General features: G+C 30.0%; 1 protein-coding gene across 1 annotated transcript in view; it reads left to right on the top strand.

The window, feature by feature from the left end:
- LOC126749218 (uncharacterized) overlaps window positions 1-17,097 on the top strand; it is a 504,530-nt gene that overhangs the window by 398,311 nt on the left and 89,122 nt on the right. The window contains exon 5 of the mRNA XM_050458903.1: window positions 10,791-10,940. Within this exon, the coding sequence (XP_050314860.1) occupies window positions 10,791-10,940 (150 nt within the window). The remainder of the gene's footprint in view (window positions 1-10,790; window positions 10,941-17,097) is intronic.

Genomic DNA, 17,097 nt, shown 5'->3' on the forward strand with positions numbered 1-17,097 from the left:
AATTTCGCAGGGAAGGTGCTTAAAACAGCTTTAGTTTCCAAAACAAGGAGTATTATGGTAAATATAAACTTTAAGCTTTTCACGTATATGCACAAAAGAGAAATAATATTTATGCTTTTTGTTACAAAATGAGCATATTTTTACCCTTCTCGTAGGAATTTTTTCTAATGTAATTTGTGTCAAAGCAGAATTTTTTTGACAAACATTATGTTTAAAGTTCTATCGACACAAATGTAATATTAGTTAATTTGATGGAAAAAAGTTAATGACTTTTAAGCTCCTATATGAGTTACGCCGTAACCATTTAAGTTATGCAAATATATTATATTTTATATTCCTAAATTATGTCTTTAAATATATTTTGTAAGCTTTTTGGTTAAATATTATCCTTGCACAAAATTGTTATTAGGATTTGTTGTAATTTTAGATGTATTTCATTAAGATTGGCTTATTAATCGCTTAGGCTTGATATTTTTATATAATATTTGGTCTTTGTTAGAAAAATATTAAGCTAAAATATCAATAAAATCTAATAAAGAAAAAAATTAAATAACAAATAAAAAATAACACAATCGGTATCTAAGATTAAGTTACATTTTCAGGCAATATGTTGAATTCATATGTCAGATACAGATTTTCATATATATTGGTTTAACGACCTTATTTTAACTTATTAATTGTATATTTAGGGAAAAAGTAGCCATTTAGGTTAAAAAAAAATTGAAAAGACTCACGCAATATGCACTAAACCCTGATTTTTATTTGTGGGTACTTTATTGCTTTGAATAGTGATTTGAAACTATAAAAGATATAAAATATATTTGGTGGAAAATATGCAAAATCCCTTAGACCATAAGCTTCCGAAAAGGACATTACAAAGCTAATCGTATAAAAGTCACATAAAGTTTCTTCGCAACTTGCTTTTTCCGAACACTTAAAATCTAAGTTGTTTTGCATCTTTAATATATCCTTTAATTTAAAATGCATTTTCTCCTTCTTGTTTTAACAATATCTTACGGTTCTAAAGAATTTTTTAAATGTTTTATAGTATCAAAAGAATTTCCATTTGCATTTCGTTTTAATTAAAAATAATTTATTTAAAGATATAATAAAGATTCTACAGGGTGTGGAAATTACATGTCAGGATTTTAGAGGATGATTCTACATAAAAAATTAATGCAGCAAACTTCTATAAATTTTTTTCAAAAACTCAATACAGGGAATTAAAAAGAATATTTTTTTTCTTATTTTTTTTTAGTGTACTGATTTTCGCCAAATTTTGCATGTATGTTACTAGTGTTTCTTTGTATTCACCCTATTCAATTGCCGCTAGTCGTCAATGACAAAAGGCTTAAGCTGTCCTTCACCTTAGGAAAATGACTTAGAACTTTTTTGTTTTATTCTTTTTATGAATTTGGATGTCAAATTAGTAAAGAGCATTAAAAGATCCTTTAAAAAGGTGCTCTTCTTACATCATCGTAGAATTAACGGTTTCTGAGAAAAACGACTTTAAACATTTACGTATGTTTAGTTAGAAATTTTGATTTTCAAAATTAACAAAGTAAGCCTTTAAACGAAATGCTTTAGTTTCCATAGAAATGCGTTATGACATTGTATTATAAAATTTGATAGATAATATTATCTGCAATTTTGATAATTTTAAAATCATTAAGATTAAAAACAAGATGAATAATAGATACCGTATTTTATAATTTAGCAAAAAAGATTAAACGACTTTCATAAAATGAAAATATTAAAAAATTATGGGAAATAAATAAAATTAGAAAATAAAAAAAAAAAAAATATACAGGGTGTTTCAGAACTATGGGATCAAACTTCTAGGGGTTGTTCAGTGCAACAGTAGAATCCATTTGAGTATAGGAACCCATGTCCGGAAATGTGTCACTACGCCACTAATGCGTTTAAATTTAGAAAAAATATTAATTACCTAAATAGCATCTAATGCATTTATTTTTACCTTTTGTATATGATACCATCACAACAATTGTTCAAAATGTCTTCCTTCAACCTCAATACCCGATTTAAACGCCGCACATGATTTCGGCGGACTACACTAAAAATTTGACCCTCGTTTTGAATTATTTCAAATGCGGCTGTTATTCGTCCAATTAAGTCTAGCTCTGATTCTACTGGAGTTTCGTAGACTAAAGACTTTACATGTCCCCACAAGAAAAAATCGAGCGACGTTAAATCGGGTGACCTAGGAGGCCAAGAAACTGCTCCATCTCTGGCAATCCAACGCTGCACAAACCGCTGAGCCAAATACTCGCGTACTTGTATAGCAAAGTGAGCCGGCGCTCAATCATGCTGAAACCACATTTGCTGTTTAACGTTTAGTGTAAAATTTTCAAGGAGTTCTGGGAGAACTTCCTCCAAGAAATGTAGATAAATAGGTCCTGTTAACCGCCCCGGTAGAAGGTATGGTCCAATTAAATAATCATCAACAATGCCTGCCCATACGTTGACAGACCAACGATTCTGATGTTTTCTTGGAAAAATTGCATAAGAATTTTCTTCGTCCCAAACATGGCTATTCCTACTATTAAAAATACCGTCTCTTGTGAAAGAGGCTTCATCGGTCCACAAAACATATCGTAAAAAATTTGGTTTTGCAATGATGTGATCCAGAAGCCATCGACAAAATTGAACTCTAGGATGATAATCGGCTGCAGTCATACCTTGAACTTTCTGGAAGTGGTAAGAATGGAGTTGTTGCTCGTGTAGTACTCGCCAGACAGAAGCGTTACTCGTATTCATATTCTTAGCGACGTCACGTGTGCTATTTGATGGTTCATCGGCAACTCGCTGAAGCGCCTCTTCTTCAGATTCGACCTTTTTACGGCTCGAGCAACACCAGAATCATGCATCATTTTGATCTTAAACATGCCTGTCTTTGCGAGCCGCCGATGAACCGCAATAAACTTTTTGTAACCGCGATGCTGCTCGTGCATTGCAGTTTGTTGCTCCGTATGCCAAATGCATATCCGCCAATTCTTGATTGGAAAAGTTTTCCATTAGCAATAAATGTTTAAAAATTGTAAGCTATAAAATTTTTAAACATGATATTGAGAATTGACATTGATATGCGTTGATTTTAAACAATTGTTGTTATGGTATCATGTACAAAAGGTAAAAATAAATGCACAGATCGTATTTAGGTAATTAATGTTTTTTATAAATTTTAACGCGTCTTAGGGCCGTAGTGGCATAGTGACGCATTTCCGGACATGGGTTCCTATACTCAAATGGATTCTTCTGTTGCACTGAACAACCCCCAGAAGTTTGATCTCATAGTTCTGAAACACCCTGTATTTAAATAAAAATTCTAGTTATAAAACACGTGAAACTTTCAAAAAAATATCTACAGCGATTTTATTTTATTTTAAATATGCATATTTAAATAGGGTATAATTATTTTAATATTTGATATATTTATAAAAGCCAAATAACTTTAATTAACAAAGTATAAAGATTAAATTTATGTTTTAGTCACCTAAAAGGGTATGAATTTTAATTTTATAAAATGTAATATAAAATTTTTTAATTTAAAATACTGCCCTATATTGCCCTATATGTTTGCAATCATAAAATAAATATTATAATGCTTTATGATAGAATATACTAAAAATATATTTTATTGAAGTGAGTATTTATTTTAAATAAATTAATATGTTTAGTAACTCTATAAAAATAATATATATAAGAATATAATTGGTATTATTTCGAGTTACAATTTCTCTTTTGTAAATTTATTAAGAATAAATAAAAATATAATCGATATGACACGACGTAACTTAACAAATAATTTTTATTTTTTGTTTCACGAGAAAAGAGTGGCATTTTCTGCCCGAACAATATGAAGAAAGTTATACTTGCCCTGAAAGCCAAATTGAATGCAATTTCGCGCATTTTTTCTTTTCCTTAATCATTTTAAATAAGCCCACAGTGGTTTTACAAATATCCAACAACCCTTCGCAAGGTAATTAGGTAAAACACAAACAGCTTTCGAAAAGTTTATTTTACGCCCTTCAGAACACATTTTTAATTAATATAATTTACTTTTTGAGGGTAAATTGTGCTCTTAAACTTCGTATATTTTGCTTCTTTGTACTGTTACCGGAACATTAAATTAATGTTGATTTTCCAAATTTTGCTATTTATAGATCGACATTTCGACTGTATTTTGATACCGTTTCTTGTTCTTCCATAATTTGTTTACCATATATTTTGTTGGAGGTTGATCTCATAAAAAAAACGTATAGGTAACGAAAGTATAATAAAATGTATTTATAATTTTGCATTTTGGAATAACATTTGAGACTTTACTGAAATATATTTTTACATTGCTTTGCAGAAGGTTAGAATTTATTTACTTCTTTACTTACAGTGATATCATGTTTTCAAAGTTATTTAACCACATTTGCGATGTTGTTTCACAATCACGTAATCAATTCTAGTAAATATTACAGTAAATTTAAAGTTTACTTGTAAGTTTACTGTGTATTATTATAATCTAATTATTATGTGAGTCATAAAATACATAACTGGATAAGTTTCTGATTAAATTATTATGTAACGCTATCTTTAAATTTTGGTTTTATTAATCTACGCGATGATACGGTTAGCAGGTTCCCTCATAAAATTATTTATGAGGAAGGAAGTCGACCATTATATGCTTTTAAGTGTGTTTTAATTCTTATTCTGATTTTTTAATAAATACTTTTAAAATTCAGATTTGAACAATGTGACAAGAACATTCATCTAAATAAGTCTTAATAATATCATATAAATAATATTGAGAAGATATATTACATTCTTACGATCCACCCTAATTACTTAATGTTTTACGTAGGAAAACATAGGCAATACGATAGTTATAAAGCATAAGTAAATATGGATTTGTTGACTTAAACGTCTGTTGTAATAATTCAAACAGTATCTAAAAAAAGATAGGAAATCAATGAAGAAACTTACAGGTACTTTCAGTACACCGACAAACCATTGACTCAAGTAAGTGTATAATTTATTGGTATTTTGACATCAATTTTTTTTTTTTTTTTGGGATATTGCAAGTAATTTTTGTTTTTTTGTTTAAGCGCATAATGGTCCGAGAAAACAGAAGGAAACTTCATTATTGTGATACGACTATTCTTAATACGTTTAAAACTTATGATTTATCCTTTTTGTTCTCGGCATTTATTGAATTTTTTTATTTATGTTAATCCTTATCTAGATTAATAAATCTATAGGATCATCAATTTAAACCAAAGACTATACTTTTTCTAGTAGGGTACGTGTTTTTTTTCTTCGTTTTTAAGAGCTTCAAAGATTTTTTACCAATATACATTTGATAATATTCTTTAAATAAGTTTTCTTGCCTGGTCTGATTAGGATAATCTTAGCTGGAGCATACATACATACATACATCTTCAAAAATACTCAAAAGCAATATATTACTTTCAAACCAGTTTTAGGTATAATTATATAATTACGACAAAATTTTACCCTTTTGAATTAATCTTAAAAAAAATATATTGCGAGGAATCGATTTATTAAAAAAAATATGAGCATTTAACCAAATAAGCCGGCATTTATATCCAAACACAAATTATATGCTTATTGAATTTAAATAAGAACTGTACTCAATTTTCATGCGGTTTATCTGCAAGTGCTTTTCCTAGGTCAGAATACTCTGCAGAAATGCAACTCAAACAAATTTAGTTAATAAGATTTGAAATAGAATATGAAGCAGAATGTAAAACAGCAATCAGTAAAGAATGTGTTTTAATGATCGACACATTTTTAACATAAAAATTAAACACCACTAGCAAGTATCTATGTTGCGTGCCGAAATACCCGTCGGTCATCATGGTCAACATGTAACAAATTTATAGGCAAAATTGTATGTTAAAGAGAGAACGATGATTCACCAGTTCCTCGATTTTACACTTATACATGCCACTGAGATGGAAAATGCAATATGCCTCACAGTTGTATATTTCTCTGCCTTCTCTACGTTTAACTTGGGTCGAACTTTAGTGAGTAAAGGAGTTTAATAAACGATCTACAATGTACAGAAACGTACAGGGTCTTTCCCCATATATGGACCCCCTCCCCCTACAGGGGGTAATGCAAAAAGTTAAAAAAAAAAAATTTAATACAAAGCTTATGGGGTTTTACTTTAAATTTTTGAATCCAATGTCAAAATTTTTTTTCGTTTAGAAACGTCAAATTTTGACAGATGATCAGTTTTTTCTTATGGAACACTCTGTATATGACTTCATAGTTAAAAAGAGCCGAATTTTTTGATTTCAAATATATATAGTTTAACTATATTTTATTAAATCGTTTCGGAAATATCGGGCTCTAAACTTTAAGAAAATAATATATTGAAGATCTTGGTAAGCGCTGCATTGTTATTGTTTGGCGTTTTTTTTAAGATAAATGAATTGAGTAGAAACAATAAAAGAGACTTATTATTACTAAGGTGATATTTAGCATCTTTTTGTTGACAAGGATACATTATTTTAACAATTGTTAAACCTTAATTTAGACGTAATTATAACTATAACTGCTCTATATGACCACCACCATTATCAATACAGTTTATATAATCCTGCTCAATTTTGTGTATTGTATTCCTTATAAATTGTCTATGATTTTGATTGATATCATCTATCGCGGTAATAATTTTTCTGCGGAGCACCTCGACATTTTCAGTTCTCTGTTCGTAAACTTTATTTTGCAGGTAACCCCACAGAAATGAATCAAGAGGTGTCAGGTCTGGACTGTTTGTTGGCCAACGAATTGGCCCAGTTCGTCCAATCCACAGGTTATATCTCTCATTTAAAAATCTCAAAACAGGTAACACATTATGCGGTGGGGCACCATCTTGATGCCAAACTTGCTCGTATTGCCTTATGGGTAGATCTTCAAGTTTAGCTTCAATTTGATAAGTAAGCATCTCTAGGTATCTCTCTCCCGTCAAGTTGCCGTTATAAAAAATAGGTCCTATGACCTGCTCATTTAAAATTCCACACCATACATGTAGAGATTGCCGCCCTGAAAACTTAATTTCCCTTGTTATTCGGGGGTTTGTTCTTGACCAAAAGCGAACATTTTTTCGATTGTAGATGCCCGCGGTTGTAAAGGTGCACTCGTCGGTCCACAAAATTTTTGACTTGGGTGTTCTAAAAAAAAATTCAACATTTTTGATGGGCAATTTGAGGGAGACAAAGGCCCGAACATGATAGCGTAGATCTAAATGTATTCAAAAATTAGTAAAAACTTACCTACCTTCGAAATATAGCAAGATATGTAATTCTTCTTCTGGATCGACAAGAACTGCCCTTTCGACGTTTTCTTTGTAGAGTTTTCCTGATGCAAAATGCTCGTTCTATATTTTTAAACGTATTTTTTGCCGGAATGGCACGTAAAGGAAAGGTTCGACGATTCCTCTCTGGCGGCATTTGCCTTATTATTATTTTTATAAAATATACGGACGATGTCACATTTTTCTTCATCACTGCACGGCATTTTTTAACATTTATGGGTAAACAAACAAGAAATGACAATGTCATCTGAGTGATTTGTTTTTTAATAAATGTCAAACAATAACAATGCAGCGGCTTCCAAGATCTTCAATTAATTTTTTTTTTAAAGTTTGGATAAAACATAGTTAAAGTATATATATTTGAAATCAGAAAATTCGGCTCTTTTTAACTATGAAGTCATATACAGGGTGTTCGATAAGAAAAAACTGATCATCCGTCAAAATTTGACGTTTCTAAATGAAAAAAAAAATTGACATCGGATTCAAAAATTTAAAGTAAAACCCCAAAAGTTTTGTATTAATTTTTTTTTTAACTTTTTGCATTACCCCTGTAAGGGGGGGTCAATATATGGGGAAAGACCCTGTACAAAATCATTCTCGTTTAAACTTGTAACTTGCAAGTCAATACATCAGTTTCCGCACCCAAGATCTTGAAGACCCCTAAAAGACACTAGCGTATATTATTAATAATAATAATAATTGTTATTATAATAAATTTCTTATTATTATTTCGTAAATTTACAATATTTTGTACAAATTTAATCAGCGATACTTTTATCGCTACCAGAAAAATAAGGCGCAGTCTAGCTAAAGGCGGCTACTCCACTGAACTCCATTTGTCCTGACTGAAACTAAATAGTAAAAAAAGAAAAAAAAAACAAAAAATTAACAAAAAAATACATATTTCACAAGAATCCATATCACAGGCTGAATAAATATTGAAACTTTAGTTTAAAAGATTTTTCATTAAGTATTGTTAATTCAATAGGCAATGAGTTTTATAGCTTAATGGCATAAAAAGTGAATGAACGCTGAAACATAGCAGTCCGATGATGAAGCATTGTTATCCTACTGCAGCATCTGATATCTCTGGCGTGAATATTGAAGCGTGTTTATATAAATTTAGATTTAGAGGCTAGTGGTATCGACGGGTTTAATAGAACCCTGAACAAAAAGTTACCCATATGCAACTCCTACGCCTGTCCATCTTTAACCAGTAAGTTCTTTAAAAGTATGAGAAATGTGATCATATTTTCATAATCCAAATACTATTCGTGAGCAGGTATTTTGTATTCGATTTTTATGAATGACCTCTAAGCACGGACCGATAAATAAAATTATAATAATTGAAATTGGACAGGACCAGAGACTCATAAAGCATCCTGCAAACATGAAAATTAAGAAGATGACGAATATTGAATAAAATTTTCAATGATAAAAATGATTTTTGAATTAATAACCTTGAATATTCACGAAATCTCAATTCAGTATCCAGAACAATACGCAAACTCTTTACACTATCAACCTTAGTAAGAGACACACTATCCAGGTTAATATCCAAATTAGATTATATATTCATTATAGATTCCAAAGACGATTTATATCCAGATTCAATAAATAAGGTGCATTTAAATAGTCCTGATGCTGAAAATGAATATTAACTTAAGTGTCATCTACAAAAGCTTGCAATATATAAAAGATTTAAGTATATCAGAAGTGTAGATAATAAACAACAGTCGCCCAGAATAGAACCTTGAGGCAGTCCAGATAAGATCTTAACCTCATCAGAAAAAAAAAATTGAAAATATTTTTTGAAATATATTTTGAAAATATGATCTAATGAGCTCGACCAACTGATTCAGAAATCCATAATATTTAAATTTTGCGTCATGATCAATCATGACGTATCGAATGCTTTCGAAAAATCTAAAAGAACAAGTGCCGTTGACAATTTCTTATCTATTGAGGCCATTATGTCATCAGTGACGGTGGCAAGGGCAACTCCAGTACTTTCTAAAGTCTTTTCTAAAGCCACAATGATTTTCTGAAATAATTTTATTTTTATTTCAAACTGGCAATATAACACCCATTCAAAAAATTTTGATAAAACTGGTAGAATACTTATTAATCTCAGGTCGCTAAAGTTCTGTAGATTTTTTACTTTTAGTAAGGGTTTACCTACCGAGATTTTCCACTAATTAGGAAAATAATTCTGTTCTATACAGGAATTAATTATGTAAGTGATAAAAACATCCAAGAATGGACTGCAATACTTTAACATTTTGGCATTAATTCCATCTACCCCTGAAGCATTGGTATTAATACTAAGAATAATTATTTTATTAATTTATTCTATTATGAGGAAGTTAAATTAAGAGAAAATTAAATTGCGTTATTAAAAATATTTTGCTCATAGAAGCTTCTTCTAAAAGAGAAATCAGAATATTTTGAAAAATTCACTAAAAAATGTGCTTATACCATTAGGATCAATTAAATTATTTGGAACGTTTAAGTCCTTTTTTAGACACACATTAAAAGATCTTAGCATCTTCCAAGTTTTTAAGTTTTTTTCAAGACATGCGTCATTTAAATATGATCTTTTTTCCCTTCATATCACCGATAGTGTAAGATTTCTGAGCCTTTTATAGTGATCCCATGCAAGTATATTATTGGTTCTCTTAAATTTCCGCAATGCTGCATCCCTTTGCCTCATAAAAACTTTTGTATTATTATATTTAATATATATTTAAAATTTGAATAAAGTAAAATCTTTAAATCACGATGTTAAAGAATTTGGCTCAATTAATAGATTAATGTTAAAATCGCCCATATATATTATTTGTTCAACAGGACAGATAAATGTGAATATATTCTCGAAGTCATTTATTAACGCTTTAAAGTTGGTATTGGGTGGACGGTAAAATACAGAAAAGCAATAAAATTTATTTCTAATTTTCAATTTAAAAATAAGGTATTCTAAAAATGTATAATATAAGTCTAATGAAACTACATTTGGACAATAAACATTTTTAACATAAACCGCAACACCTCCGCCTCTACCTACCTGATCCCTATGGATAGATAAATCCATATTTTTAAACTCTAAAAAATAAATCACCTTTAAAAATAGACTTTATATTAAAATTAGCAACAGTGAATATAAATAAAATAACAAAAACATGTGCATACAACGATGACACTTTCTGTGTTACATCTATGTCACTAGAAAAGTATCGTCCACTGATTTTCCAAATATGACTACAGCAACTAGTCACAAATGCCCCTTAGTAATGATATTATTAAATAAGTAGGTTATAGTTTTAAATTAGACTACTTACAATCTAGAGGAAAGCATTATTTATTATCAAATTTTTCCCTAGCTGCAATTTAAAAAGCTACAAAAGCAATCTAGTTAACTTAAATTTGTATATTTCAGATGAGTTTCGGAGTAAGACGGTATGCGAAAACGAACGTATACAGCTTAAGTGCAATCCAAATCAGAGAGTAGCCATATATAGTGCGAGTTATGGAAGGACCCAGTATGAAAGCGTTCAGTGCCCTCAGGCTCCCGGCGTCCCCGAAGAAAGTAAGTGCCAAAATTGCTTTTTATTTGTATTATACTTATGCTGTTTGTGATGTTCTTTTGGATATATGTCCGTTCAATTAACTTTAGTCTATAAACCTTAAGCCAAAGAGACTTTGTTTCTTAGTTGAATTTTTAGAGTGACTCTTTTTAACGGTTATTTTAGTACAGACCTCGGATTCTGTACATATTAGCAGATAGAAGAAAAGTTTAAATCAGCAGTTTTGCATCGGAGCACTATATAAAACTAATTTTAACCACCTTGAAGATTTTTACGTCAACGTTTTGAATTTTTGCAACCATTATCAACTTTAGTTTTTTATATGGATTCCACATTGGATTTTTACTTACGTTAATAAGATTTTCAATTTTGATTTCAAAAACTCTAAAATTCGGTTTTAGATTTTTATTTATGCAGTATTTGTAAAAGATAACATTCTTGCATTAATAATAGTGTTTTAATAGCAGATTTAAACAGCTAATTTCAAACTGTTTGAATCTGCTATATATTCCGAGATCCCTGTACTAAACATAATAAATCACTCTGTATACATTATTTTCATGTTTACGTTATGTTAATCAGCAAACAAAAATACATTAACTCTGCGTTTCTCGTATTTCCGAGAATACAGAAATTAGATATAGGAACAGTGCGGATCTTACTTCAGGCACTGTGTACATATAGTTGCAATCAAATATATAGAACAAGAACAATATAAAATAGCATGGTTCGATGAATTTGTGACGGAAAAGCAGGGTTTCTCATCAACCAATTTTCTAACTGCTTTTGACAACTTTTATAGAGAACAATTTATTAAAAATTCTCAAGCGCTGACAATATAAAAGTTTCAAGAACGGGCGTATTTCAAATAGATAGAGTGGTGTTTGGAGACAATTGAAAGATGCAAAACTTGTTTTTGTAAACACCCGAGAGGACGTAAATATTTTATCATAAAACTAGCAACTTTAGCTATAATTATGCTAGTTAAAGTTACGAGTATTTTAAAGTTTTTAATAATAAATACATTTCGGAAGTTGCATTAATTTTTTTAAGAATAGATAGCTGTATTTCTCGGAAACTTGTGAATATCAATTTAAGTTATTATGACAAATTGATTGCCATTAAATTAAATTATTCAAAAGCCTTAAACATAGTGATGACTTCTACTAGCTAGAGAAATGAATTAAATATATCGCATAAGATTATTGATACAATAACTAACAAAATTAATCTTTATGAATTAAAAAAATCAATTTATACAAATCTCGTAGATATAAGTATATCTCCATCAATTTTTTTAAGCCCTTAGCTGAATTAAGAACAATTTATATAATTCATTATAAAGCTAATAGTAGTATAGGTTTTTTTATTTAACACTAAAGATAAAAGAAATCCACTACCCAAAGATTATATACAGAACTTTGTAATGTGATTCCTGCAGTTGTACTTGTGAGGTACTACAAAGAAATAATAAGTCTAAGTCACTATTTAAAAAAAACGATAACGTTTCCAATACTGCCCTCTACCGTTGATTGAAGAGGCGTTCCCTTTTCAATCAACGCCTCTACTTACTACAGATCAACCCAAATTGAAGATGTAAATCGCATTACATTTTCCCTCTAAGCGTAATTTCAGAATCGAAGAATATAGGAATAGATGGAGCACTGTCGTTCTCACGAAATTAACCAATATCTAGGTCCATAATTTTCTACTACATTATATCTAAAAATATTAACCGTTTGTGTTTTTTATGAAACATCTGCTTTACTAACAAATTGAATAATAATCGATTTTGCCATAAAAGAACCTATATTATTTTACATGAAAGACTTAAAACTATTAAATATTATTTGTTAGGCTTTGTTACTCTAGTCTAGTCTAATTAATCTAGTAAGTTCGCTGGTCTAATACAAAAAATGTTTAAAAATGGTCATCTTTTATTTTCATTTTTTGTGTTTGCTACAATGGCTTCATTAACATGTGACATTATTACCAAATTGGTAAACAAATTATGCCTAGGCATTGCTTAAAATGATTGAACTTGGGAGAAAAAATTTTTTACTCATTTTAAAAGTTTTATATGACATTCAAAGAGTTTGACATAAATAATACAAACACTTGTCTCCAACGCCAACTGCCAAAGTAGTAAATAAATATTATTTTAAAATTTTTTTTGAAAAATGGTGATTATATTGAAAACGCTTGCTCCTAGCGACTTAATTATAGTATATATTTTTTATGTAAAATTAAAAAACGAATTTATTTTGATACTTTTTAAACCGATATACGAGGATAAAAGTTAGGGGTTCTAAAAAAGTAAAAACTAACACGACGAGCGACCTCTACCAAAAACTGCATACGAAATTTTATTTTTCTAAATAAAAATATAAATAATATTAAAAAATCTAAATTTCAAAGAACTAATGAAATCAAACTTTAGCATGCTTTTAAAAGCGGTGTAATGATACTTATGGCTGTAATTTATCTATGGAGCTTGTCAGCTACCCGGATAAACTGGAGGCAATCCGCAAATTGTCTTTGACTAAAAGGAAGCTGCGTCTTATAACAGGCAAATGAAACTAAGCAGGATTCCATTATATGGGACATGCAACTATAAAGATGAGATATTGGAGCACATACTTTGCGATTGCTCTGCCGTCTCACTAAAACGCAACAGAAATCTGAATGTATCTCAATCATCCCTTGAAAAAGCCAGAGAGTGCCTTAAGGTGGTGTTCGCATAAACCTCTGCATTTACAGATACAGCTAATATTATAATTTATAAGGTTAATTGATTCGTGAAATTTAACCTAAAAATACTATATATATATTTTTTATGTAAAATTAAAAAAGGAATTTATTTTGATACTTTTTAAACCAATATATAAAAAGGTTAGGATATTTAAAAAAGTAAAAACGAACGCAACGAGCGCCCTCTACCAAAAACTGTATACGAAATTTTAATTTTCTTTTTAAAAGATGTCAGTATGTCATTTAGTTCAGGACCTATGAGGAAGAAACGATAAATCAAATAATCTTTTGACACTCTTTATTTCAGTTACTATTAAAGTTAGGATAAGGCAAGTTGACCTCAATCACATTACTTTGATTTAAGGAATCTACTGTTGTTTTGTGTCCCATTACTTTCGGGACACCCTGTATATGTCCAGGGGTGTCAGGCACTTCCAGAGCATAACTTCCAAAGCCCTGGTTGGTATGGTTCTGATTGTTCCCGTTATGTTGAGGCAAGCCATTCTATGAACCTGGTCTAGTTTCCGACGAATTCTGAAGATCCAAATAAGTACCTTTTCGAAGAAGCACCAGGTCTTGCCTATTGTCCGCCTTCTCTGTTCGGAAGAGGCTAACTATAACACTATAAAAAGCTTACTAGGTAATCAATATTTTCTTAAACTGCTTACCAAATTGGGTTTTAATATTTTTTTTGCCCTTTGTCTTAATTCAAATGTAACATAAATTATATGAAACACTTTTAATTTCATTTTCCCTAAATAAATTTTTTAGTATTTTAATTAAAAAGGTTATAGTAATTTAATTATAAGACAAATAAGAGAGAAAACAACGTGATCTCAATATGTGATTATATTCAACCCTTATATAAACATAATCTAATATAATTACTAATTTTTCTTTAAAGATATTTTAAATTAGTTAAGACCGCCCAGCTGAGAATAATTTATGTTTCGGCTGAATTGAGGCCGCTGGGGCTCAATATCAGGCTCATTAAGTTTACTGGGAAAGGGTTAATTTGATATGGGTACTGTACACAATATTTGATAAGTAGAAGTCAGTTAGATTCACGGCCTAGGGAGCCAAATAAAATGAATGGCTTCCGAAGTAGTCCGTCGAGTTTTAGGGGTAACTGCCTCGGTCAACTGTCGCTTGTTAGTTCATAGGTATAGCCGAAACGTAAATATGACCCGACAGGATGACCACATCTTAAATTATTTCATTTATCTTTTTGGGTTTTATGAGGGGATAATTTAAAAAAGTTAATAACCGGTCCAAGTAATACATAATATAAATTCATAATCGTTTTCAGTAATAAAATTTAGATTTTAATGGGCATATTGCTAATAAATTTAAAATAAATTAAAATGCTAATAAATTAAAAATTAAAAGTTTTACTTAAAATTCATGCCGTTTTCATTATCTTTAGGAAATTTGTAGATATAGAATTTTTTGCAATAACTATTTTTATGTAAGTATAGCATGATGTATGTATGTATACTTTTTTGTATAATAAAAGACTTTTACCGGTTTTAGCAGTTTTGTTAGTCCATTTATTTCAAAATTTCGTTCTATAACTTTTCTCTGTGTGAAGTTAAATATATGTATTTCCTAGTTAACACATTGAGTGCCACCAATAATATGATTATTTTTATGAACTTAGATGTGATTGTACATAACTAGGCACAAAAAATTAAACTTTTAGATATTAGATTTTTGTCTAAATTATTCCTAAAGCTGTTGAAATCGCATTCTCATTAGGATTCAGGCAGAATTATACCTTGTTGTTGAGTGAGTTTTCTTGCACATATAGCAGATTAACTATTTTATATGGTACTTTAAATGTAATTAATACGGTAAGTTCTGTTTAAGTTATTACTTAAAACTCAAATATTAATATAACTTAAGTACCAATGGTAGTAAAACGATAATTCGTAGTGGTAGTCCATGTTTAGATGATGATGGATTGACTAACGTCATAAAAAAGCTACATAAGTGTAGTTATATGTAGACGTTAGTCACCTCGTCAACTGAAAATGGTAAAAAAGCCATTTGATTATATGTTTGATGCTTTGTTCGTTCTTCAGTCAGCCATTCAGTGTCGAGGTTGCATTCACTAAAAGTTGATCATTGAGCGTCCCAGAATTCCTCAATGTTTTCTTTAGTAGAGTAAACGCTAATGGCAGTATTTGTTGGTGAAGTATCATTTTCAAGTAAATGATCTTGTTTCCTTTTATTACTGGTCTGCTTCACATAGCGCACGATGAATGGCTGATGTTTCTTAAGAAAAAGGATCGAAACTTACTAATTTGCTGAATCAGTTGCTTCCCTATGTCGGCCATTCGTCTTCCTCCCATACGTCGAGGTAGCGTAGTTCATTCTACTGCGCGGGTGATTCTTATTGGCTTGCGTTAGGAGTAATCTAGCCTTTCTTTGCAAGTTTTCGATGTCCGTTTTAGTCCTATCATACCATAATATTAAGTTAGTGAACTGGCTCCATATGTATTAATAGCTTTATACAAATTTCTGCTATTACGAATTGTTTTAAGGTGTCGATACATTCTTGCAGTGAACTTAGTAGTAAGCTCATTCTTTATAGTTTTATGGTCTATTCTTTGCGGCTGCTTAATGCCTAGCTATTTGTAAGATTCTTCTTAGTCCATAGCATTAATTATCTGACCGTTTTCTATCTGAAAGTCACCTGGTTGTAGTTTAACGTTAATAATGTTTACAATTCGGCACTTATCTAGTCCAAAGGTCATTTCTATATCATCAGAGTATTTTTCCACCCTGTTAAGCATCTGTTCTAGTTGATTTTGTGTTACTGCAAGAATTTTGTAATCATATATATAAAGTTAATGATTGACTCTTGTTAGTTTTCTATTATTCTTCTTTAGACCAAATCCAAAGGACATGCTTATACCTAACTTTACTCTTACAGAAAAAAGAATTTCGCACAAAAAAAACAGAAAATTTTCTAAAAACAGTAGGAGTAGCAAACTTTGAGACAAGTTATTGATTTTTTTTATTTTCTGTTTGGATTTTTTAGGCGTAATTTTTAAAGCCTTACGGGTTCTTTCTGGTGTTTTTTAATTTAGCACTGCTATTAGTTAATTGCACGACTTTTTTCAATCTTATGGAAGACTTGAAGTCGCTGATAATTTCATTTGTTCATGATTGAAATAGGTATATGTATATTACCTAGAAACTGTTTAGTGGATTGGCTGGATGTCTATTTTAGTTTTTATACCTTATATTTAATATTTTTTTGTCTGTATAGTCAGAGCAATTATGATTATTAGCTATTTATATGATACTATTAACTTTTGCAATGTAATCTCTTGAAAAATATGATTGTTACATGTCAATGTTACGTTAGAATAATTTAATATCTAATAATTTTAATATTCT

Source organism: Anthonomus grandis, chromosome 22, assembly GCF_022605725.1.
Source record: "Anthonomus grandis grandis chromosome 22, icAntGran1.3, whole genome shotgun sequence".
NCBI lineage: Eukaryota > Metazoa > Arthropoda > Insecta > Coleoptera > Curculionidae > Anthonomus > Anthonomus grandis.